General features: G+C 34.9%; 4 protein-coding genes across 4 annotated transcripts in view; 2 read left to right on the top strand and 2 right to left on the bottom strand.

Moving 5' to 3' along the window:
- LOC140748462 (phosphatidylinositol 4-phosphate 5-kinase type-1 alpha) overlaps window positions 1–6,083 on the top strand; it is an 86,731-nt gene extending 80,648 nt beyond the window's left edge. Inside the window, exons 20-21 of the mRNA XM_073081268.1 lie at window positions 3,993–4,049; window positions 4,788–6,083. Of these exons, the coding sequence (XP_072937369.1) occupies window positions 3,993–4,004 (12 nt within the window). The 3' untranslated portion in view covers window positions 4,005–4,049; window positions 4,788–6,083. The remainder of the gene's footprint in view (window positions 1–3,992; window positions 4,050–4,787) is intronic.
- A 516-nt stretch (window positions 6,084–6,599) lies between these two features.
- Window positions 6,600–13,901, bottom strand: LOC140748492 (uncharacterized). The gene is made up of 3 exons (XM_073081305.1): window positions 13,160–13,901; window positions 10,702–12,730; window positions 6,600–10,031 (listed from the first exon to the last, which is right to left on the bottom strand). The coding sequence occupies exons 1-3, from the start codon at window positions 13,533–13,535 to the stop codon at window positions 6,638–6,640; spliced, it is 5,799 nt and encodes a 1,932-aa protein (XP_072937406.1). The 5' UTR covers window positions 13,536–13,901; the 3' UTR covers window positions 6,600–6,637.
- Window positions 13,902–14,018: 117 nt separating this feature from the next.
- Window positions 14,019–15,830, top strand: LOC140748694 (uncharacterized). The gene is made up of 2 exons (XM_073081545.1): window positions 14,019–14,159; window positions 14,743–15,830. Exon 2 carries the CDS (start codon window positions 14,757–14,759, stop codon window positions 15,804–15,806), a length of 1,050 nt encoding a protein of 349 aa, XP_072937646.1. The 5' UTR covers window positions 14,019–14,159; window positions 14,743–14,756; the 3' UTR covers window positions 15,807–15,830.
- A 1,132-nt stretch (window positions 15,831–16,962) lies between these two features.
- LOC140748666 (uncharacterized) lies at window positions 16,963–23,013 on the bottom strand. Its single transcript, XM_073081510.1, has 8 exons — window positions 22,920–23,013; window positions 21,694–21,805; window positions 20,671–20,746; window positions 19,968–20,077; window positions 18,962–19,095; window positions 17,797–18,285; window positions 17,214–17,291; window positions 16,963–17,054 (listed from the first exon to the last, which is right to left on the bottom strand). The coding sequence occupies exons 1-8, from the start codon at window positions 22,928–22,930 to the stop codon at window positions 17,006–17,008; spliced, it is 1,059 nt and encodes a 352-aa protein (XP_072937611.1). The 5' UTR covers window positions 22,931–23,013; the 3' UTR covers window positions 16,963–17,005.
- Window positions 23,014–25,010: the final 1,997 nt, after the last annotated feature.

Genomic DNA, 25,010 nt, shown 5'->3' with positions numbered 1-25,010 from the left:
GAACGCTATGCTATATGCATAAGCATGCCATGTTAATCAAAAAATATTTAACCAACGGTCAAATAATATACTGAGGGCCAAAATTATAGATTAATATTCATTCCATGATTTCTCTTCATTCTAGTGATATTATTTATTATTAATGACCGAATTTCCCCAAAATTCAACTTGTTTTACCCACCAATTTAGGATATTATTTTCCCGCCATATTACTTGTCAATTTGGAAGATGGCCGATACCATAGACACATTATTTTTAATATTCAAAGATAACATTACAATACAGCCAATTCACTGGAAATGAAGTGAATTATGGAATTGTTCAAATTTCTTATAGCTATAATATTATAATGATATAGATAATAAATTGTTGTTGATCGTGTAAATGTACAGCGTTTTGTATCGCTAAATGTTGGAATCTTGGAATTCGCTAGTGCTTGTTTGTATGTGTGTATTGCTAGACGATTGTTGTTGTATTTTTATTCTGTGGAGGTATAATAAATTAACGCCATTTTTTTTTATTTTTCTTATGTCTTTTCTTTAAAAAAATAAACATCAAAATCAATATTTCACAGAAATAGTATGATATTACATTGTATATTACATATCGATACCTTAGTTCGCAAATCAGCCAACTCCACTTTTGTTTTTCAAAATGTTTTTTTTTATTTATTTTGATTTCGTTCAACGCTATCTATTAACTAAAATAAATAAAAAAAAAACATTTGGAAAAAAGTGGAGTTGGCTGATTTGCTAATTAAGGTATCGATATAATATTTAAAAACAGTTTTTAATTATGTTTATTAGTAAAAGTAATTTATTATACCTTTTCAGAAATATATGAATTTGAAATACGCACTATGTATTTCATAATTATATTTAAATATATTAAATTTCATATTCCTGTAGATTAAGGAGGTATTCCATTTAATAACCACAATGACTACTGTCTCACAAATACTATAATAATAAATAAAAACATTAAAAAAAATAGATCGCAGTTTACTAGGTAGTTAAGTGGAATTTAATAATTCTGTACTATACCTATAGCTACTATTATTAAAGTAGAAAATATTTCTATATGCTCAACTTGTTCTAGTAAATGCATAGTGCGTATTCCGAATATGTAGATGAAAATTTGTTATTTACGGAAACATTTGTAATAGTACATTACAATACGAGGACGAAAAATTTTTTTCTGACAAGTGTGAGTTTGCAGGCCGAGCCGCAGGCGAGGACTGCAATCACACGAGTCAGAAAAACATTTTTCGTCCGCGTGTTGTATAAAATTTTATATTACGGGGTCGGAAATGGGGGTTTTGCGCACGCGAAGCGTGCGTAAAACGTCCATTTACGCACGCCGTGATATAAAATATATTTTACTAGTTTTTGCCCGCGGCTTCGCCCGCGTTGCATAGTAAATAATATGACATACTAAAATACATAAAACTGAAAATTCGTACCTTCATTGGAATGACAGTGGCGCCATCTGGTGACAATTGAACTTTGCTAAAGATCATCACTTGATTAAATGCATAGTTTACGATTCAGTCCTTGCTAATATCGATTAAAATAATCGACTTTTTGGTCCAAAAGATCGATTCTCCGATTAATCGATCTTAGATCGCCATCCCTAGTACCGGTGGGATTATCGGGATAAAAACTATCCTATGTCCTTTCTCAGGTCTCAGAGTATCTTTGTACAAAATTTCATTAAAATCGGTTCAGTGGTTTAGGCGTGAAGACGAGACAACTAGACAGACAGACAGACAAGAGTTACTTTCGGATTTATAATATTAGTAAGGATTTTACACAGTTTTATCTAAAAATCAACAAAACTACAAAGTTATAATTACAAAGCTATTTACTATGTTTTCGTTTATTTTCGCTAGTCATATGCCACCATAGGACATTCCCCACCCAATGCAAAAAGGAGGGAACGTCTTATAGTCCTGTAGTAGTAAATAGTCTCTAAAATTTTTCGGTGAAAAATAAAAAAGCTCTATGAAGAATATGTTAATTTACCTACGTTAAGTGGGTTCGCGACCCTTAACTCCCTCTTCTTTATATATGCAAAAACACCCCTTTTTAACACGCTTTTATTAGCTTGGTTTGTATGTATGTATGTATGTACGTAACAGTAACGGAATCTTTGAACCCGACTTCTATCCACTTTGAACGTTCAGTTTAATTAGGCCTGATAAATGGAGCACCCCACGCTTTTTCCACAATTATACTATTTACTGTTCCTTAATTGATTTTTAGATTGAAAATTATTTTCTACTTTTAGTTGATTTTATCCTAAAAGCGTGTTTTTTTAGTTTTTTGAACTATAATTATTATCTGTATCACTAAAATTATTATTATATAAATACCATTTAATTATACTTAAAGAAATACGTAGTTCTTTTTTACTTATTGTTTTATTCGTGTTAAAAATAATTTTTCGAAATGTTTCTGTAAATAACAAATGTTCATCGTAAGCTCGCATTTTGTGTATTTAAATTTAAGAAACGTACTTATCTGTATATCGAGAGAAATATTAAATGTGTACTGGATTATATTGTGTTTTATTTTATGAAAACCATTATTTAATAAAGTATAGATGTCGTTTTAATAAATTAAACTTGTTCTGATTTTAGTAAGATTGATTTAAAAGAAATGGTTATCAATAATCATATTTATATTACGTTATATGTTTTATTTTATCTTTCGTTATTTTTATGTATTTTAAATAATAACAGGACTCAAAAAATAGTCTACGTCATTATAAATTAATTAAATTATTAGAAAACTTAAAATATAAAAAACGTAACCAACCTTTAAAATTAATCATGGCAACACAATTGTTATGTCCGTTAAGCAATTTTAAACCTTTAATAATAATGTCCACAAAATTGACAACTGCAATTAAATCATAATGTCTACAATTAATAGAAACAACCTACCTATTGTTAAAAATAATGAATAACATAAATAATAAATAACGTAAATAAGTAATATTGTTTTTATTGTATTTACACCGAAAAGTATATTTAGTATTTTTACTTTCCCACTTTTTATCACACAGCACTATGTGTTATTCCACGCAATTTGATTTTATGTGCTAACATCGGTTTTGGGACATTTTGGAAAAGGTAAGCATATTTGTGTGTTTGCATGCTTTTATTTATTTGAATAAATTTGATTTTGTAAATGAGAATAATAGATTCAGTGCTACCAGCTTCCGAAATTTTCCCCTAGAAAAGAAATTTCGTAAAGTAAATATTTTTAACTTAGTAAAATACATGTTTTCCATATTACTTCCTTTCCTTATTTTCACATTGCCATAATTAATTATTATGCTAAAAAGAGTTAATGGACCTGACAACACTGATTTTATTGTGCTCTTCAACATAATATGATGGGGAATATAATAATGAAAAAAATGTAACCATAATGCATAGATTAGTAAAGATTACTCACTCCTAACAAGAAAACGTAACTAGTTTTAACAATTTAATTGTCACTGTCATCTGTTTTCGTGTTTGAAAATATAAAAAACGGAGTTTTTAGAGCATTTATGAATGAAACGATATTTTTCTGCACTTTGTTGTTTTTGCACCACTTAACTGCACATGTTGGCATTCTTCCGCGTAAATTACACCATGACAGCCGGAGACGTAATGGGAAAACAGTCAACCATTTTACTCATGTGTCAGCCATTTAATCTTCCTTAAATTACAAGGCGGTGAGATATCTTTACCTACCTATGCCATAATGTTAGATATTCCTCATTACTCATTAGACTACTGTCCTATGTGTGCGTTTGTATGTGTGTGTAGACTCGTAAGAAGCAATTGCAATAAAACTTTATTTTTTATTAACTTTATTGTCACCTGGTTTTTAAAAGGTCTATCAATCTAATAGTTATTTATAATTATTAAGCTTATGTTTTTGCTCAGAGATTGTTTGTAATATTAAATTTAAAATATTTTTAATTTCAATTTTCAGACGAGACTATGAAGATGGGAATAATATTTCCTTATACCAAAGAAGTGGATTCGAGTTGTGAGTATCAAAATTAATATTACTTGATTTAATCATAGGATTCAATTAAAAATAATCAAAAATTCAGATTTAGTATTTTTCGCTCACAGATTATAGAAATTTGCGTCCGTTATTGATAATCAATCCTTCCAATGTATTGCTTACCAAAGATCGATATTTAACACATTCAGTATACAAAAAAATATTAAATTTCGATCTTTGGCAAATAATGGATAGATTAATTATTAATAACAGGTGGTAGAGAAAGTAGATATCTATATACACATTTTTTATTACGGGAGTTGCAGTCCACCTGATGGTAAGTAGCTACCGCCGCCCATGGACATCCGTAATCAACCCCAGATATGATTAGATATTCCTACAACGAGTCGGCCACAGGTACGCCGCTACCCCTGAGGACTAAGCTGGAACGCCTCGGAAAAGTATATCTGTAAAAGGGTGTGGTAAGACCCTTCAAACCAGAACACAGCAGCGCTCAATACTGCTGTTATGAGGCAGAAATAGGTGTAGCAGAGGTGCTACCGGAGTCGAACCACAAAGGGTTCTACCACCTTCAATGTTCAACATCTGTCGAGCTCCCGATTGGGTTGATCGAGTCCTCACTTGAAAACTCATAATAGGGATACTGACAGTGACTGCGAAAAACAGTTGTTTAACACACTTTGTGAGAGTATTAGGCAGAAATAAGACTGACTGTAGCGTTACAAAAATGATACAAAGTTTTTTTATTTTTCACAGGAACCAAAAACCTAGCCATCACATTTCTACTATCAAGAGATATGCATTTACAATTATGTATAATGTTAAATAAGTACCTATTAGATGAATTGCTCTAAATCGAATTATGTCGTTTTATCTATCTGTAATTTGTAATCTATCTGTCTGTGCTTTCTGTCTTCAGCCCTTTTTTATCCTACTTGCTCGGCAATCTCTACCCATAATTCGGAGAGGCCTGGAGCCAACGTCACCACGCTATCCCAAAGAATTGATAGATAAGTGCATTTTCTTCTTGAAAATTACTATTTACATTTGAGGCTGTTAGAACCAGAGTAGCCTAACTACATAAAACATGATTTACAATATGGAGAAAAGTAAAAGTGTGCAATATTTTAAAATTAAGAAAATACAGATATAGTCTGATTCATTATTAGGTGTCCAAAATGTAAACAAAGAAATGTCATTGTCAAAATACGATTACAGGTGTTGCAAACCCTAACAAATTAACAAGAAACGAAAACTTTCACAAACTCAACAAAAAACAAAAACTTAAAAACTGCACTCAACTTAAAAAAAACGCGTTATGAAAACTAGAAAACATTCGAGTTCGACCACGATCAAGAAAATGAATAATATCAACTACGAAACTTAAAAATGGCGGCACAAAAATGTTTTGGATCCCCATTGTGTTACCATTATCACTATTTAATTTTCTACCATAAATTTTGTTTTTTTATTATTATGAACTGTATGAAATAAAATTGAGTTAATATAAATATTGGAAAATGTGAATTTATTTTAATTTATTTAGATTATTATTTTATTATCGTTATATTAATTTAATATTGTCAAAAATAAAAAAAAACTACTATTTGAAACATATTTTCTTGATAGGTCAACACCTTTGTTTACATTTTGAACACCTAATTATGAATCAGACTATAGGCCAAAAGTAATGAAAATGCAGTTAGGCCACTCTGGTTCTAGCAGCCTCAACTGTTTGATACTTCCTTTAATAAAATATTTTTTCGGTACTTAAGACAAATCCTATTCAGAAACTTAATATGTAGTTTCGATAAATTTAATTCTAGCTTTCCAATTAGCTTATGAATTATTGCATTTGTTTTCTTGCGTTTAGCTCTCCAAATTTATAAAATTTTATGAGTGTCCACACTCAAATGTTTTCTCTTTGTTTTTATAAATTAAAATATTTTTCGATACATTAGTATCTGTAATTCTGCAATGTAGATTTTTATTTTTATATTTTTGTACGGTATTAGAATTAAATGAAGTGAATAAAGTATTTATTTTATCTAATTGTGTATTAATATTACCATCCTGAAAATGTTTCATTTGTTACAAGAAATAACAGATATAGTGTATCTTATTTTTGGTAAGTTTAAGGCTGCTATTTTTACACTAAATTTCTTAATGGAATTAATTATATTAAAACAAAAAAGCCGAGTGAATAATAAGGGTAAGAAGTAAATGTGAATGGACATGTACATGCAAGCATGCAGTCCAGCAGAGTGTCAGTGGCTAGTGCTGCCCATGCACATCTGTAATCAACCGCCTAATAAGATTAGACTCGACCTGAGGTTGGCAATATATGCCAGCCCTGAGAACCCCTGAGAACTAAGTAATACTTCAGATATGTATGTATGGACAATGTTCAAACCAGAACACAGCAGCGCTTAACAGCGCGAAACAAGTAGTAGTGGTGTAATTGCAGACGACTACAATTAAAGCTAAACTACTCACAATAAAATACAAAATATGTTTTACACAGAAAATATAAAATTTAATCTCTAAAAGATCACAAACACATTAAAATGCAAATAAACATAAAGGTGTATTAGAAATATTGCAAGCTACCGATTAATAGACATCATGACAAAATTGCTAATTTTTCTACGACCGGCGACAATGCCTTCATAACTGCTAATATCATTCTCTTTTTCAATATCAAACTTTGGAAGCTTCGCAACAATTCTTTCCCCTTCATCTGAAACTATTTTCTCCGCGTAGATCTCCAAAACCGCTTTCTTAGTTTCGTTTAGTTGCAATATGTCGGCCGCCGCGTGCGAACTGTCTTTCTTCTTCAATAATTTATTTCTATAACATTTACTAATGGAATTTGCAACTAAATTCGAATTAACGACAAGTATTTCGTCTTCGGATAAGCCTGTTATCGTTTCGCGGTTAAATCTTTTCATACCGCCTGATTTTATTATGTTAACATCGGGTAAGAGTGTTTTAAAACATTTATTTTTTGTTGTTCCGTAGTTCATATCAATGCTTTTCTTTACAGTAACAGATGTATTAGTTATTACCACAGATTTTGTATTGCTTCGTATAAGATTAGCGCTGTTAATTTTATTTGAAACATGTATAGAGTTTTGCGTATCTACGTCTATATACGATTTGAGATTTGATAAGTAATCCCCGTTTTCTAAACTGCAGTCAATTTCTACATTCTTTTGAACTGTTTTTCGACAACAGCATCCACCTCCGCCGTTTTGTGTTAAGTTTAATTTAGTCGCTAATGTACTACACATACATTTTCGTTTGACTTTTTCAATTGATATATCTGTATCATTTCCACTGCACTCACTGTTATTTTTAGTTGGATTCAGCTTTTTGTGGGTACTTGTTTTATAAACAGACAAATCACTGTCACGTTGGTAATAATTATTCATACTGTCTGTATCTCGGAAAAATGTAGGACCCAGCGAATCGTAAGTTATTTCTTTTGCTAGTTCATTATTGGTCAATGTAATATCCTCATTTACGCTGCTATCCGATGTAAGTATTGCTTTAATAATTTCTTTTATTTTCTTCTTGTTTTCCGGCTTCTTAATCACACTGGAAGTTTGAAATAGTTTCTTGAGCATTTTCTTCTTTTGCGTCTTATTACGTAAATGTAGTTTCTTGTGCAGAATACTTTCATTACTTGTTTCAGCTACGTCTGTGTGTTTGTCCTTTTCTTTTGATGAATATTTGTCTGACTTGTAATCGTCGAAATGATCGGTATCCTCATGAGAAACTTCAGTAGAATTTCCGGCATGGATAGTAAAACTATTTTTGGCGCTAACAATAGAGTTTTCCTCTTTATTGTCATACTTCAGTAAGTTCACTGTTTGCTCTGTTACTGACCGGTTGGGTTCGGTTACGCTATGAGAAGATGATATAATTTTTTTTGTTTCACCTTCTTTGATATGGTTACTTCCCTTGCAATCACTAGGTTTGTTCTCCATCTTGCATGTCTCAGTTGATGTTGTTAAATCAACGGTAGTTCTATGAATTGAAAAGGTATGTTGGTCCATAATATCGCTGTAACCGGTCGAAACAGTTTGGAATTTCTCCGATATTCTATTCGTGAAATTATCGTTGTGTCTAAGTACAGCCATGTTTTCTGTTTCATTGTTCTTATCGGGATCTGTGTTATAATTTTTTATCACTATTTTAATGTTAACGTCTTTTTTATTGCTAGCTTCAGGTGGAGGGTCAGCCCGATCTTGGACGATGTAGATATCTTTTGGAGCTTCAGTTCCTTGTTCTACTGGCTTTTGCTTGATGTCCGTGTCACCAGCATTTTTGATATTGAACTCTGTACCTCGATCCCCTTTTTTCAGTTTCAATGTAAAATTAATTTCTATCAAATTGTCTACGCTGTCATTATCACTTTTGGTTTCATGGATTTCGTTTGGATTATTCTGAGCAATTACATCATGCACAGTGGTTGGAGTGGATACTCTTCGTATGACGGGATCTTTATACATATCTTTAAGTAAAACACACTTATTAACGTCGCCAGATTGCTTATAGTCAATCCTTTCGTAAAGCGTTTGCCCGTCTTCGTCTTGCACTTTAATATTTAGACCTTCTCTAATCTCTTCAGTACTTGGTGTCTCTCTCTTCATTCGGATAGTGATTCTTTCTTGAGAATTCAAACGAATGACGCCTGGACCGTCACTTTCACAACTTGGACAAACGCCACAATTAGTTTTCTTCTTCGAAGGCAATTTCTTAAGATACAGACCCGACAACTTCTTAGAATCTGAACAATCCATTGATGGCGGCGGCGGCGGTGGCGGCGGAGTCATTGCCCTGACAGGTCTATTCACACACATAGGTTTACAGTTTGTATTACTCGGTTTTTTGATACAACTTTGTGAGCTTTTCGGACTTGGTGCCATTTTGAGATTGAGTCCTGATTGTTGGGATGGTGTCCTAGACAATCGGGGCCTACAATCATCGTTGCTCGGTTGTTTCTTGCAAGGTGGTATATAAGTGTCGCGACATGGAGATGTGCATCTCACTGGTTTTGGCGGCTTAACGCAGATTGGAGGTGCGTCACAAGGTCTTTTAATTAAAATTCTTTCACACGGTGGAAGCTTTTCCGGGCACATCTGATCCTGAAAGATTTGATCGCAGGGTGTTGCGTCCTTTTTGGTGCACGCTGGTTTCTTCTCTTGTACACAGGATTCCTTGCACGGCGGCTGCGGTATCTCGCATACTGGTTTAGGTATCACCCCAGCGCGCTTAGGCGATTGTCCTCTCGGATTACATGCAGATCCTTTGTACGACAAGATGCCTTCTAGTGATCTATCTGACAGTCTATCGTTTACTCTGCTCATGGCTTCGCAGCCAGGTAGTGAGACGTGTTTGTTGCGGCATTTTCCTTTTTTGAAGGCGTCTGGCGATTTCCAGCAAGGTTTCGTTTTTGGAGAATTCGTTGAAGATCTTTGAATTTTCGTCGAACTACTCAAATTAAGGCCGTCGGCGCTCCTCCATTTGGATTTCTGATTAGTGTAAGCGTAAAGCTGCCTCTTTTTCAAAACTTCGACGGAATCTTTCGGAAAATATCGTTTTTCGTCATTCATTGGTGCTTCGGAAGAGGATTTCTTCTTGAACTTTTTAAAAAATTTGCATTTTAATGAATCGTCTGGCTTTTTCTCATCTTCGATTGCGATGCAGTGACTACAAGAGGAAGTTTCACAGGAAGAGAGTACAACAGTCGATCCTTGGAAGTCGTCAAACATATTGGGACAAGATTTGCTTCCGTCACCTTGACTGAGGGTCGCTACGGAATTATTTTCTGACGAATGGAGTTGGGAGTCGCTTATTTGCCACGAGAACGTATCGATGCCAGAAGGCATCCAATTTTGACAGTAGTCTTGTAAGTAACTCTCCGCTAGTTCACATTTCTTTATGCTCAGATTTCCTTCCGAATCGTCCGTTAGATCATCTTCGAGTTTCAAACTGTAAAATACACAAAAAAATATTAATTATTGATCTTATAGGCAAATTAAGAGGTGTGAAAATACCTACAATCTATCCTTGCCAAATTATATATTATGTATAATTGTTTTCTTATTATGTATTTTTTTTAATATAACGTATCATATTATAACAACTAACTCATCCATAATGTATTAAAACAAGGTCAATTAGTTTTATTGTTAATTGTATCAGGCGTTACTTTGCGGAAATCCATGCTATTAAGTTAAGATTAAAACGACTTCGCAACAATCCTCTACAAATATGTATGATGGTATATATTTTAAACCATGCAGTATGTACCACCCTTCCGTGCGTCCCCAAAGGATGCATGCAGATGCAAAAAATTAAAAATATACACCACCATACATACCACCACCAACACGTGTTTCGCTCCAAAACGGAGCACAATCAGGGTAAATTGACTCTACGACATCAATTAGTTTTGCTAATAAATTTTATTTACGTTTACGCCAATTCAATACTTTAAATTTTCAAAAGTGTCTGTACTTTTTAAAGTTTAGAACTTAAAAATTAAATCATTTAGAATTAAAGCAAACCGCTAGACCATTGATATTCTTTCAAAATTTCGAAAGATGTTTACAAATTTTTAATTAGACTACTTAAATATTACTAGTACAAATATGCTTACATTGGATTCCGCACATCCCTGATATCCCTTTGGGTTATAATTCCCACTCCGATGACGTCACAGCGCTTCGGGACAAACACAGTACTACCTTGTATCGCCACGTCCCTCAGTAAGAGAGGTCTTTTTAAAATACTATCAGAAATCTTAGATTCTTTATCTTCTTTGTCCCCATTATTCTGTATGCTCACTGTAACTTTTGTACTATTTACTAGATTATCACCAGTAGCCATATGTCGGTTCTCTTTGATTTTCTTCAAGTCAGATGTATCATATTCAACGATTTTGTAGATTTTCTCGTCACTGGACTGTATTCGCGTCTCATAGCTACTCGATTTCGAAAAGTAACCTTCAGGTATATTTATTATGATGTACTCTGAGCTACTATTCGGTTTAGCGTGTAAAACTAGTTCTATTTTCTGTGAGAACCCTTTAGGTGCGTCCACAAACCACTTATGATTTGAAATTTTCATTGGAATATTCTTGTCACGAGTTTCTATTCCTTGATTTTTGTCTGTTATCATTTTTGGTATCATCCACGCTTCTATGTCTTGTTGTACGAAATGTACTCTTTGTTTTGTGAAGGAGCGATAGTTTGATGATTCGGCCGTTGTGATTTCGCTTCGTGATCTAAAACCGATCCCAGTGTGCTTGTACACACTATCCATTAGTTCTAACACAGTGCTGCTACTTGTCGCGTACATATTATTATTCCATCTAATATGTACACTGTTTCGAGAATCCCCTGCGGTCGTTATAAACCTCTCGAGCCAAGCTTTGCGCAATACGTTATACTCTTCTACATGTTTGTCGGGTTTCTTAACTGGTTCCTTCACAGGCTCACTAGCGCCACCTACTTTTATAACCAGGCCATCTTTAACTTCGCATCTACCAGTTGTCACTCCCTTTTTAGGCTTGTAGGGTTTATTTTCTTTATTTTTATCTTTCTTTCCGAAAAAGAAGAACCGCTTTCCCTGTTTCTTCTTTGCAACCGCGTCTTGTGGTGGAAACTCCAGTTTCAATTCATTCTCAGGACTTGCAGATACATTATTTGATATGGTTGGTGAAGTTTTACAAACGTCTTCATCCAAGTTAAATTTTTTACCCCACAATTTAAACATGCCTTGAACACTTTCGAATTTGCTATCAAGTGTATCCGTCGGCCATTGTATAGTGTTCCCTTTAGTTTTTGGACTCTTTCTATGCGAAACTTTTGGATAAACCTTATAATCATGTGTCGTTGATGGGAACGGGCTATATACTTTCGTGTTTGAATATGATCGGCCTTCTAAAGATGGCGGGTCGGATGCTATAGACACATCTTTACGACTAGGCACTACACTAGTGTGACTTGAGGGCTTATTTATTAAACCACTCTCCCTTTTCGATTCTTTTTTACCTAAACCCCGTCTCAAAGCTTCGAACCTTCGTCTCAAGAGCGATGCGCTTTTGAAGTCCGGTATTGGTTTATCCGCACTCGGCCTATCTTTAGACTTACTGGAGAACATTTTCCTATATTCCCGTTCCAGTTTATTCTCCATTGGATCAACTGACATCTTACTCTGTTTCTCATAGCTCGGATTTTCTAAATTGTGGACGTGTTGCACAAATGAATCAGACGAGAAATCTTTGGTTTCATTATTGTTTACAACTAAAGATTTTACTTTGTCGTCAGCAGGTGGTGCGTCGGTAGGTACAATCTCGGTTTGCATGTTATTTTTAGAAGTCGAATTAGGTTTTATTTTACTGTTATGAGAAAGTTCTTTTGGTGGTTCCATGGGGACTGTATCATTTGTACCAACTTGAGTTGGTGTAGTACTTTGTTTCTGCTCATTACGGCTTTCTATATTTTTGTTTTGTTCTTTTGAAACTTCACTTTTAGGACTTGTCGCTCCCGATTTCTTTTGTATCATTGGGGATAATTGTTTGCTTATTAATGGTATATTGTCATTTTCTATAACTCCGCCCACACATTTTGACGACGTTCTTTTGTTGTCATAATAGCTGTCTTCCCTGCGTTGTTTGCTTCTTCCTACAGTAGAAATACATATAGCTTACATTAATTTCAAATTAATAAACAAGGAGAAAGAAAGACATTACAGGTCAGGGTAAGTAGCAGAACGTCCCAGTGCCCGAAATGTGTATTGAATTATAGGTGACTTTGAAGGTGGTAGAACCCTTTGTGGTTTGACTCCGACGGCACCACCGCCACACCTATTTCTGCCTAATAACAGCAGTGTTAGGCGCTGCGGTGGTCCGATTTGAAGGGTGTGATAAGGGAGACATACTTTTCCGAGGCGTTCCAGCTTAGTCTTCAGGGGTAGCGGCGCACCTGTGACCGACCTCAGATAGGAATATCTAATCCTATCTGGGGTTGATTATAGATGTCCATGGGCGGCAGTAGCCACTTACCATCTTACTTCTAACCAAAAGGTGTGTTGATGTAAGGCGTTCAACTTACGATTGATGTAAGAAGTCAAATCCGCGCTGCCTACAGCTTTGTCGACTGTTTCCGGTAAGTAAATCTTCCTTATTCTCTTCCGAGGCAGGGCTTTAATGCTCCCAACCCCTATATCAGTAAAGTTGCGCCAATCGGTGTATCTATAGACTTGCTTAGGAAAGGAATAATATCTCGGTTCTACGGACGCCAGCTTTTTACAAGTGCAAATACAATCTTTTCTTATATTACATTGACAACTAGCATTCCTAGTAGATCTGTAAGATTGAATATAATCTCGTTGGATTTTTACAATTCTACTAGAATATAAATCGTAAGCTCCATTGTAAGTGCTTCTAATGTCTCGTGCCTTCACATTTACGACTCTAGCTCCTTTCATTTCTTCTTGTATATCATTATTCCTTAAATATTGTATTTCTTTTTCATTTGCTTCTTCAATCAGTTTAAAAATTGGATCAATAAATATAAAATTAAGTGTTTCTAAAGGTTTATGGTTAAATCTTCCTTATTATGTTAGCTATCTTTATATGAATCCGTTTTGAAGAACAAGACTCCTGACAATCAAGTCAAGGAGATATTTTGGTACTATTTTACAATTAAAATACTTTTCAAACTCTTGATTAAAATCAGTTAAATTTTCTTTCACGTTCCACAATAATCTAATTAACCTTTAAAATTTAAATTCTCATTAGCAATAGAGAAATTCACTTGAATTTTTTCATAATTATTTACTATTTTTTACAATCTTTTGTGGCATTGTCTGATATAGTTTTTTGTCAATGTCAAGTGTTATGCCAGAGTTTTTGGTTCTTCTGCAATTTGTATTACATTTTTGGAAATGAACCTACGACGGATTTTACGAAAATATTGTCAATGTCAACATTATACATCACTTGCGGTCAGAATTATGTCAATATTTTGAAGATCTTTATTTTCATAGATATTTCGGAATATATTTTAGAACTAACTATGCACATATACTTGAAACTTTATATTTGTGAAGGTTAGTTGAATGCATTTAAAAACTGTAGATTCTTTTGTGTCTATCTTATATATAAAATTCTCGTGACACAATGGTAGTTACCGTACTCCTCCGCTTTACCGATTTTCACCAAATTTTATACGCATATTCAGTAAGTCTGAGAATCGGCTACTATCTATTTTTCATACGCCTAAGTAATAAGGGTTGTTCACTCTTAACATTTTTTTATTTATATGGCTACACAACGTTTGCCGGGTCAGCTAGTATTCTTATAAAAGGTGTCAAGCACTTAACATCACATGCATTTATACCAGTTTGCTACTTTTATCATCATCTTCGAAATATTAAATCGACGTTACATTTTAAAATTCCTTTGATTTTTCGGAATCATTTTCGTATTGCAATATTACTTGCTTTAACGGTGTAAGAACAACGTGAGGAAACCTAATGCAGTTGCCAAAACGTTCTCAAAGATTTGTTTTACCCACCAGTTTGCATATGGATACCGGTGGAATATTAAACATTCACTTTCTGAGAAGAGACCTGTCTACATTTGCAGGGCTTAAGTTAGTTAATAATAATTAATCTTACTTTATATTTCCAGAAAGATAAACTTACATGAAATCGAAAGATAAAATCTACAATCTTTGTATCGACATCGTCACTTATAAAACCGAATATAATAGTAATCAGCATAATATGAACGCCGTTTCAAACAAAAAGAATAATACCCAAAATAAATTCATATGTTCAATATGTTTGAATCAAAAATGCATTAATGATACTAAAGAATCGGAATTTAGTGAAAGAAAATCGAAATCGTGTCCAATTTGTAAACACAGCTGCAATTCTTCTACAGATGGAGATAGTACAATAACAAAAGAGACAGAAGTACCAAGAAATAAGATAACTGATGATCGCAAAGTAACAAGAGATGTACAAACGTCGCAAGTTGATGTAACCCAAGGTTTATCCTTGCTTAATGAAGTGTTGACTGTGTTTCAAACCAAAAAACAATGTAATCGTAAAGAGAGCCGCAAAACTCTGATTTTCAAAGACATCGGAGTTTCGACTGAAGATAACAAAGTTAAAATAAAACCAAAATTGACAATGAGTAAAGTATTTCAATATTCTATTGAGGATAAAAAGGGCAATGAAAATAAATTCGTAGTCATAAGTTCATGGCAACCAGAGGTGATGTTTATACGAAATTCCTTAGATTTAATCAAACATAAGTCATCGTCTATCCCTCAAATGAAGTTAGAGGAACTCAAAAACTCCTTAAAAGAGAAAACGAAATCGAAAGATGCAATAGAAGAAGCTAACAGAATATTTGCTACCGTGAAAAGATTTGATAGAGATAGTACTGATAACAGACCGTTGACAAGAAGTGGTCCCAGAGTGCTGCCAGTTGTTAAAACGGCTAATTTTGAAAATAATACGCCAGATTCTCCAAAAACTATTTCAAAAGCCGATCTAAAGTGTTGCCATGAAAATAATTACCACATGTCAAGCGGCGATTCGCCTGTAAAATACAAGTGTTGCCAAAATAACAAATGCGTGGAAGAGTACGAAGATTGCGTTCATATGCAGTGTTGCCATTGCAAACAATATAAACACCAGATGAGGGAAATTATTTGTAAACGGTGTCGTACGGCAAAGCAATGAAAATAATGTTAACATTAATTTAGTAAATAATAAAATAAAATTAAAATAAAAGTAAATGTTTATTCTTTACAATATATGCGTAAGTGGCAGGTTTTAATGTTGAAAACAGAGGACGTTTTCGATATATAGATAAAAACACTAGTGCTTACTAGTTTTATCTTATTGGCACAAAAGTTAATGTTTTCGAGTCAGTTTATATGTTGCCCTAGCCAAGTCGCTTATATTCGTTCAGGTAAAAGTCCAGCCTCGTTACCAAATAATGCCTTTAAAGTAGCTTCGAAGCTAGTAGCTAGTAGCTTTGAAGGTGGTAGAACCCTTTGTGGTTCGACTCCGGCGGCACCACCGCCACACCTATTTCTACCTAATAGCAGCAGTGTTAGGCGCTGCTGTGTTCCGGTTTGAAGCGTGCGGTAAGGGAGATAGACTTTTTCGAGGCGTTCCAGCTTAGTCCTCAGGGGTAGCAGCGCATCTGTGGCCGAATTCAGGTAGGAATATCTAATCCTATCTGGGGTTGATTACAGATGTCCATGGGCGGCAGAAGCCACTTACCATCAGGTGGACTGCATGCTCGTCTGCTACTCCTATATTATAAAAAAAAGCTTCCTAAATGATATTCAAAATAGTAAGGCTAAAATAACTGATCGTAAACAATTAACTAATTGCCTAGCCTTGTTATATAAATTTAGTTCCACTTTCTGCCACCTGGCGCTGAAACTCTCATACTGACTCACAGATAAAATATTATTTGTAATTCTCTATGTGGCGGTAAGCAAGAATAGTGTTGGTCAGTTGCTTTACAATACTCTGGAAGAGGGTAGAACCAAAATTAATGTTTATAGTGTAGTGGAACGAGCGGTTTAAATTTTAAAGAAAAAATCGTTAGAAATCTTGATAAATGTGCCGAACAGCATCAAGGTAGGTTTAACTTTTTGTTATCGGAATTATTGTCTATTTTTTGTATTGTTAATTCTGAAGAAACAGGTAAGTACATAATAGGCCTAAGCTAAGTAGGTCTCCTATCAGCCTAAAGTCAAGGATATTTCATCTTCTCTTCTTCGTCTAGTGTATGTAATGTGTATGTAATGGCTTAGTTAAATGTTGTATCGGCCGGAATAGGAAGTGTTACATAAAATATTTCTATAAAGAAACAAATCAATTAAAAATTCAAGTTATTTATTTCGAAAAGACTTAACAAATTATCAAAAGTAAAAACTCTCAGACGGAAGTTTTATTTTCTCACTGCCGCTTCTGTAACAAGAAATATTAAGTATTTATTTATTTTAACAAGTAAAAAATCATATTTTTCTATACAATATCTTGACAAACACAGTATTGGTTTAAAATGCAGTTAACCTATGACGGTTTGTAAATGTATGTATGCTTTAAAGTCAAGCATACAAATCTCACCTGCTTTCTCCGTATTTCGATCTAGTTCTTTCCAATTTTTCACTGTGAGCTTTCTCCCATTTTCTCGGGGTCTCCTGGCTGTAAAATATAGAGTAACATGTTATAACGGCATACATATGTATGTCTATGAAAACACGACAGGAATTAACTTTTAAGGTCTAATTTTGGTTGTTTATTTCATCTTCAACCCATTACTGTCCCACTGCTGGGCACGGGTCTCCTCTCAGAATGAGAAGGATTAGGCCATAGTCCACCGCGCTGGCCAAGTGCGTATTGGTTGACTTCACATACCTTTGCGATTTTTTACGACCTTTGGAAAATCAGAGGTGCGTGCCAGGGATTTGAACCTCGGACCCCTCGATCGAGAGGCCGAGTTTCTTAACCACTAGGCTATCACTGCTAGTTGTTGTTTATTTATTATTATTTTTTATTTAATCTTTATTGCAAACCTAGTGGTTGCAAGTGCGGACTTGCCTGATCCCTGTCATCCGCCCCTAGTGAATCCATACTGATGTTGAAAAGTTGTGGCGGATGTGTTACCACAAAAAATATTTATTTTAGACATATTTTTAAAGACACTCACTCTCCCAATCCCAGATCGAAAATCGGCTTCTCGTTCAATTTCTCGCTTCTTGCGCTGGTCTTCTGATCGAATTCCTTAGTCAGCACTTTCTTCAACATGTTCGACGAATCCACAAACTTGCACATACATTCGTTAAGCGTCTGCATTTTGGCTAGTAGATCTCTATTATCGTTCAAATCGGTCAATTTGTCAACATCTTCTGAATTCTGGTACTTATTCATCAAATCCGGAATATCTGATCCTTTCAAATCAGTGTTGACTGTTGCGTGTTTCAGTATTTTGATTTTGGGTGTTACTGTCTCTATAATGAACTCTCCCTCCTCGATGATGTCGTCGGTAGGCTTGTAATACGGTTGTCTGATACCGTAGATGTTTGCAGCCGTTTCGTCTTCGGAGAGACGGTCCTGTGTCTTCGCCAACACGAGTTTGAGTAGGTTTTCCAGACCGATCTTGTGATCGGTTAATAGATGACGGTCTAGGACTGTTATCCTGTAAAAGAAAACATTTTGATGGTCATTGATTATAATTTGATGGTCATTGATTACAAATCATTTCATTCTTGTATACAAATCGATAATTTGATACATTAAGTCTGCTTAAACATATATATAGGACTAAAAAAGCAGTGTCAAATGCTGTTATGTTCTAGATTGAAAAGTATGGTAAAGGAAATTACACGAGATGTTAAACTTAGTCATGTTAAACCCTCATGGGTTCCCTCAGCAACACATTTGTGGCTGACCTCAAATAGGACTTTTATTTAAACTTGGATTAGATACAGATATTCACGGGCAGCATTTGTCATTTAGGTGGATTGTATGCTCATTTTCTTTATTATGAAAAAATACGTATTAATAAAGAATATAATGAAGGAGCATCTGAAGGTGGTAGAACCCTTTGTCGTTCGACACCGGCAGCACCACCGCCACACCTATTTCTACCTAATAACAGCAGTGTTAGGCGCTGCTGTGTTCCGTTGTGAAGCGTGTGGTAAGGGAGACATACTTTTCCGAGGCGTTCCAGCTTAGTCCTCAGGGGTAGCGGCCGAAATATTTAATCCTATCTGGGTTGATTACAGATGTCCATGGGCGGCAGTAGTCACTTACCATCAGGTGGACTGCATGCTCGTCTGCTACTCCTATATTATAAACAAAGCGTCGCAAACCGATCAGCATCAAATGGACAAAGATGACACGCGAAGATTTCTTGGTTGGCTCCTCTCAGCTCCAGAATATGGCTACACGATGGTGTGGAGTTCCTTGACACTTTGGACGAGCAGTCACTGGGGGATGTGAGGTTCTGTGGCGTAAAACTCTACTTAATTATGGCTCTAGCAAATGTAAAGTAGAATTAATGGTTGGTGTAGTAATTTAGTCGGATTTTAATGAGTTTTATATGAAAATATAAAGATAGTTAATTGTATCAGGCGTTACGCTGTTTGTCCACTGCACCGTCACCGAGCCGATACCGATAATTAATTTCGGCGCCGAAGTAGCGTACACATACATTTACTATGGGATGTCAGTGCTCGGGTGACGGACGCTCGGTGGACAAGCTGCTATAGCAAATGTATGTACGCTACTTCGGCGCCGTCATTAATTATCGGTATCGGCTCGGTATCGTGGTTAGTGGACAAACAGCGTTACTATGCGGAAATTCATGCTATTAATATTATATTAACATTATATTAATAGAAAATATATAGGTAAATTGGGGCGACAGTACCAAGGTTTGGTAAGAGAGAAACAATTATATTAAGCGTTCTAATTCAATAATTAGTAGAAGCTAAGGTTGTAGCAACGTTTATGTAATATTGTGACCCAACTCAGAAAGGATTCCTGTTCTATTTAAATCAATTATAGTCTCCCTTTCAACGTCAGCTGGTTCATCAGCAATGTACTTATATAAAGAAACTAGCTGACCCGGCAAACGTTGCCAACTAAATAAAAAAATGTTAAGGGTGAACGACCCTTATTACTTAGGGGTATGAAAAATAGATAGTAGCCGATTCTCAGACCCTACTGAATATGCATATAAAATTTGGTGAAAATCAATAAAGTCGTTTCGGAGGAGTACGGTAACTAACATTGCGACACGAGAATTTTATATATAAGATATACTTTTTAATGTCTGTATAATAGGTATGTATGTAATTATGTATATTTACTTACAGTAATATTTGGTTGATCGCCCTCTTCTGGGTGCACGAAGAGGGTTTTACTCCGACAGATTCGCGCGCGTAATTTGCCTAACAATTTTGTGGTTGATGAAGTTCGGGCCACTGGAAAACATAGGGCTTTACTAGACTAAATAAACAGTATTAAATACAATCACAAATATGATTATTCAGGCAAATAAAATTAACACATTTTTTTGTTTATTACAGTGGAAATACCTATTTCATTTCTTTTTTAGTGTGTAGTTAGGCAAAGTCAGTCTTACGATAACTTATTGTCTTTTTTTATAATATAGGAGTAGCAGACGAGCATGCAGTCCACCTGATGGTAAGTGGATACTGCCGCCCATGGATATCTGTAATCAACCCCAGATAGGATTAGATATTCATACCTGAAGTCGGCCACAGATGCGCCGCTACCCTTGAGGACTAAGCTGGAACGCCTCGGAAAATCGGGTATGTCTCCCTTCAAAACGGAACACAGCAGCGCCTAACACTGCTATTATTACGCAGAAATAGGTGTGGCGGTGGCGCCGCCGGAGTCGAACCACAAAGGGTTCTACCACCTTCAAAACCTACCACCTGTCTGCAAGAGTAGTAGCATTTTGACCGACGTGACTATTTACGATTTAGTAAGCTGCTCGGCGGCTACTTCAATTTTTTAAAAAGAGATTTGTAGATTTAGACACAAAACTCACATTTTAATTCCTTATTCTCCCTGTTATTAAGCGAACGCACTTGGGATGCTGCTCGTGGCACTGTATTAGACTTCTCCTATATAGAAAAAATATATAAAATGAAATGAAAGGAAGGCTGCAATGTTTCGTTGGTAACATAAATAACAAAGAACTTATAAAAATTAATTCCCTAAGTCTGGTAAATACGAAGAAAAAGCTTGTAAACAATTTAAGTGTACGTACACCTTTCGAAATAAATACCATTTCATTAACTTACATTTTTTTCTTTTTTTTTAATATTGGAGTAGCAGACAAGCATGCAGTCCACCTGATGGTAAGTGGCTACTGCCGCCCATGGACATTTGTAATCAACCCCAGATAGGATTAGATAGTCCTACCTGAGGTCGGCCACAGATGCGCCGCTACCCCTGAAGACTAAGCTGGAACGCCTCGGAAAAGTCCGTCTCCCTTACCACACCCTTCAAGCCGGAACACAGCAACGCCTAACACTGCTGTTATAAGGCAGAAATATATTACATAATATGTTTTTGTCTTTAATTAAACATATTTAAACATATACATATACACAGTAAACAAGTTGAATACATTTTTTTTAAATTCTGTTAATATTTATGCAATCATAGCAGTAAGCAGTAAAAAGCACTGATAGCCTAGTGGTTAAGAAACGCGGCCTCTCGATCGAGGGGTCCGAGGTTCAAATCCCAGGCACGCACCTCTGATTTTCAAATTTATGTGCGTATTAGAAATTAATTATCACTTGCTTAAAACGGTGAAAGAAAACATCGTGAGGAAACCTGCATACCTGAGAGATAAAAATCTTAAAAGGTATGTGAAGTCTACCAATACGCACTTGGCCAGCGCGGTGGACTATGCCCTAATCCTTCTCATTCTGAGAGGAGACCCGTGCCCAGCAGTGGGACAGTAATGGGTTGATGATGATGCAATCATAGCAGTAGCACTAAATATACCTTTTTCTTTGAGGGATCATATTATTATTTATATTAGATACATGTTTCATCTTACATTGGTAACCTTCAATTTATTAGGATCCCAGTCGACGGTAGATCCGTGGTGAAGCTGTTGATGCATGGTCAGAGCACTCTCGAACTGAGTCGTGAAGTTGCATTGTGAACAACTGAAGAATAAAGAAAGATAGAAAGAAGTAAAGAAGGCAACAAAAATAACATTATAGGTGAGTAAACAAAGAATTTAAAAATTAAATATTTTTTTTAATTAAATTGCATGAAAATAGATACCTATAGCTAGAAGAAAATAAGAAAGCTAAGAAACGAATTAATAAACAAAAGATTAGAAATTATTAGAATTTGAATTATTAATAGAATTAGAAAACTTAATTATTAGAATTAGAAAACAATTAAAAAGTAATCTTCAGTTAAGTAAAGGAAATTATTATCTAATAGAGACAACTAAAAGTAACAAAGAAACCTTAAAAATTCCTCGCGTACAAAAATTTAAATAAAACTAGTAATAAATCTTGAAAGTTTGACTTACCGCCTCCTAGCAGCCCTAAGAATATGTACACAACTGATAAACACCTCCCCCGCAACGATAACATTAACAGCGAGAATGATTTTAAGTTAACTTATTAGTTTATCTGCATTCTTTATATAGAAATCTAAGCTTATGTACCTATATCACAAACAGTGCAAAGTTTGGTGCGTGTGTGTGATGTGTCATGAAGTCGATATTGTGATTAAAAAAGAAAACCAATCATAATATTAGTCTAAAGTAGTGCCGCAGAGGATTTCATACTTTAGTCACCTGCATCTTCAGGATTTACTCGCTCCGATAAGTTACACACTATTGCTGTCTTCTAGTTTAATAAGATAGATTTACTGATAAGCTGTTCTAACTTAGTCCTCTAAACAACAACAAATTAATGTAACTCCGTTTACTGATGCCGGCTTTTATTTATCTCGATTATTTCAGAATATTTGGCAAATATATAGGTATTTAAATCACCTAATTATGTTTGTGTCTGTAAATTCTAAGAGTAGTCCTTAAATTGTTTTGATTTTTTCACCAAGTTGCATATATATTATGTAAGAATGTCTTTCTATATTTTTATCCTTAAGTTCCCATGGGAATATTATACAGAGCTACGCTATACTTTGATTGACTAATATTATTGAGAATATTAACTAAGAGCAGGATTCCAGTTAAACGAATTGTATGAACTAATCTAGTATACTCAATAAGGAAGTATTCAAATTAATATAAGCACTTACGAAAAGGACATTATAAAATAATACCAAAACAGTATTCACTTAGAAAAAGATGACATTTTAAAGATTTTGATTTTTGTGACAGAAAGCAATAAATATGACAGTTTCAAATTGTAAAGAAGTCTTTAAATAATAGTTTATATTGTATATTTTTTGAAAAATGAAAGTAATTAAGATAATTTGTCGTTGTTATGTGTAGAATGCATTACGTAATAAAGTTATGAAGTTAGAATGCATTATGTTTTTGTAACAGTGGTACCTCCCCGATGCAACCATATTACTTCTAACAACTTTTTAATGTACGATTTTTATTTATTTATATATTTATTGTAAAAGTAACACAAAAGTTATATTACAACAGGGCAGACTTAATGCCTAATGGCATTCTCTACCAGTCAACCCTTGGTGATTGGAGAGAATTTGCGGCTGGTGTTAAATAAATAAACAATATAATACATTAAGGATAAATAAATAATGTACATATTTTATACATACATACTTAAATATGTTGAAAATATAATAAATAAATATACATATAAGTGATAAGAGAGAAAAAATAAGCTTTATTTGTCAGATGAGGTGCTCAGATGCACTCAACAAGTTTTTTGAAAATAGTTTTGCTGGGTGCTTTTCTGATGTGCACGGGCAGGGCGTTCCAGAGCAGAACTGCCTGAACAGTGAATCAGAAATGGAAAAAGCCACTATTATGTGTTGGAACGTCTGCTTTAAATTATGGGACGACCGAAGCGTTTTACCGTGTGTTAAGTACCGGTACCGGAAGGAATTCTTCGAAGAATTCTGATATTTCGAGAATAAAGAAGGAAGAGAACACTAGAGTTACGCCTCCGTCGAATAGTAAGCCATTTAAGTTGGCAGGGACAGAGAGAGACATGATCAAATTTTCGAAGACCAAATATGAATCGGATAGTTATTGAGAAGGCGCTCTAGTTTATTAAGAAGTGCTTCAGTCAGATCCGGGTAACACACATCTGCATAACCAATAATAGGAAGAATAAGAGTATTGACAAGCATTAGCTTAGTCTTAACTGGAAGAAAGTGTGTAAGACGATACAGTGATAGTAGAGTGGCGTTAACCTTCCGGCATACTTCCACAACTTGCGGATGCCAACTCAAGGAGTTGTCAATGCAAAGGCCGAGATTCTTTACTGTTTGAGATCTGAATCTGAATTTGCGTACAGTTATATAAAATAGGTGGTAGTAAAGTATAATCGACCTTTGCCAACAATCTTATATATCATTATAATATTATACTTGCAGATAGACATGCAGTCCACTTGATCTGTAAGTGGCTACTGCCATCCATGGACATCTGTAATCAACCCCACATAAGATTAGATTCCTACCTGAATTCGGCCACAAATGTGCCGCTACCCCTGAGGACTAAGCTGGAACGCCTCGAAAGTCTGTCTACCTTACCACACCCTTCAAACCGGAACACAGCAGCGCTTAACATTGCTGTTATTAGGTAGAAATAGGTGTGGCGGTGTTGCCGCCGGAGTCGAACCACAAAGGGTTCTACCACTTTCTTTGCGGTGCAACCTCACCATACTAGTTGTATAGTTCGTGTAAAACTGCTAGTCTGCTCTGAATATAGAAATGAATCGCGTCGCCATAGCAAATTGTACGACTACACCTGCTCGCATCAACGCCAGAGCGGGGCAGTTTGGCGCGGACTATACAACTAAATATTTCTTCCGTGGAGATTATTCAGTCTTTCTAATAATATTTTAAACAAGGTTAAAGAAATAAAACAGCAGTATACAGCTTAAACTTTATTAATATTACAAAGGCACTGTAACATTGGACCATCTGTAATACTGTTCCCATAAGATCTTGTGTCCTGCTCCAATCGAAACACTAGAGCGAGCGAGATATACATTACACAAAGTAAAGATTACTCAGTCCTAACAAGAAAATGTAACCAGTTTTGACAATTGAAATTGTCAGTCATCTATTTCGTGTTTGAAAAATAATAATAATAATAATATAAATAATTAAAAAATTTAGTTGTTAGATCATTTACGAATGAAAAGATATTTCACCGCACTTTTTCTTCGATTTCGTCGTTTTGCA

This window comes from Epargyreus clarus, unplaced genomic scaffold, assembly GCF_041222505.1.
Source record: "Epargyreus clarus isolate Ecla_fem2 unplaced genomic scaffold, WU_Ecla_fem_2.2 ptg000016l, whole genome shotgun sequence".
Lineage (NCBI taxonomy): Eukaryota > Metazoa > Arthropoda > Insecta > Lepidoptera > Hesperiidae > Epargyreus > Epargyreus clarus.
The sequence above is the reverse complement of the archived record's forward strand: the minus strand, read 5'-3'. Positions and strand labels throughout refer to the sequence as shown.

Bases quoted from the DNA above. Each gene is read 5' to 3' on its own strand.
- LOC140748666 (XM_073081510.1), bottom strand. The intron at 19,096-19,967 runs GTAAGTAAATAT...TTTACGCCACAG, and splicing joins GCGATCAACCAAATATTACT to AACCTCACATCCCCCAGTGA. The intron at 17,292-17,796 runs GTGAGTGTCTTT...TATATTTTACAG, and splicing joins TTCGATCTGGGATTGGGAGA to CCAGGAGACCCCGAGAAAAT.
- LOC140748694 (XM_073081545.1), top strand. From the start codon at position 14,757: ATGAAATCGAAAGATAAAATCTACAATCTTTGTATCGACATCGTCACT.
- LOC140748492 (XM_073081305.1), bottom strand. From the start codon at position 13,535: ATGAAAGGAGCTAGAGTCGTAAATGTGAAGGCACGAGACATTAGAAGC. The intron at 12,731-13,159 runs GTAAGTTGAACG...TTTCTACTGTAG, and splicing joins TTTGACTTCTTACATCAATC to GAAGAAGCAAACAACGCAGG. The intron at 10,032-10,701 runs GTAAGCATATTT...TGTATTTTACAG, and splicing joins AGGGATGTGCGGAATCCAAT to TTTGAAACTCGAAGATGATC.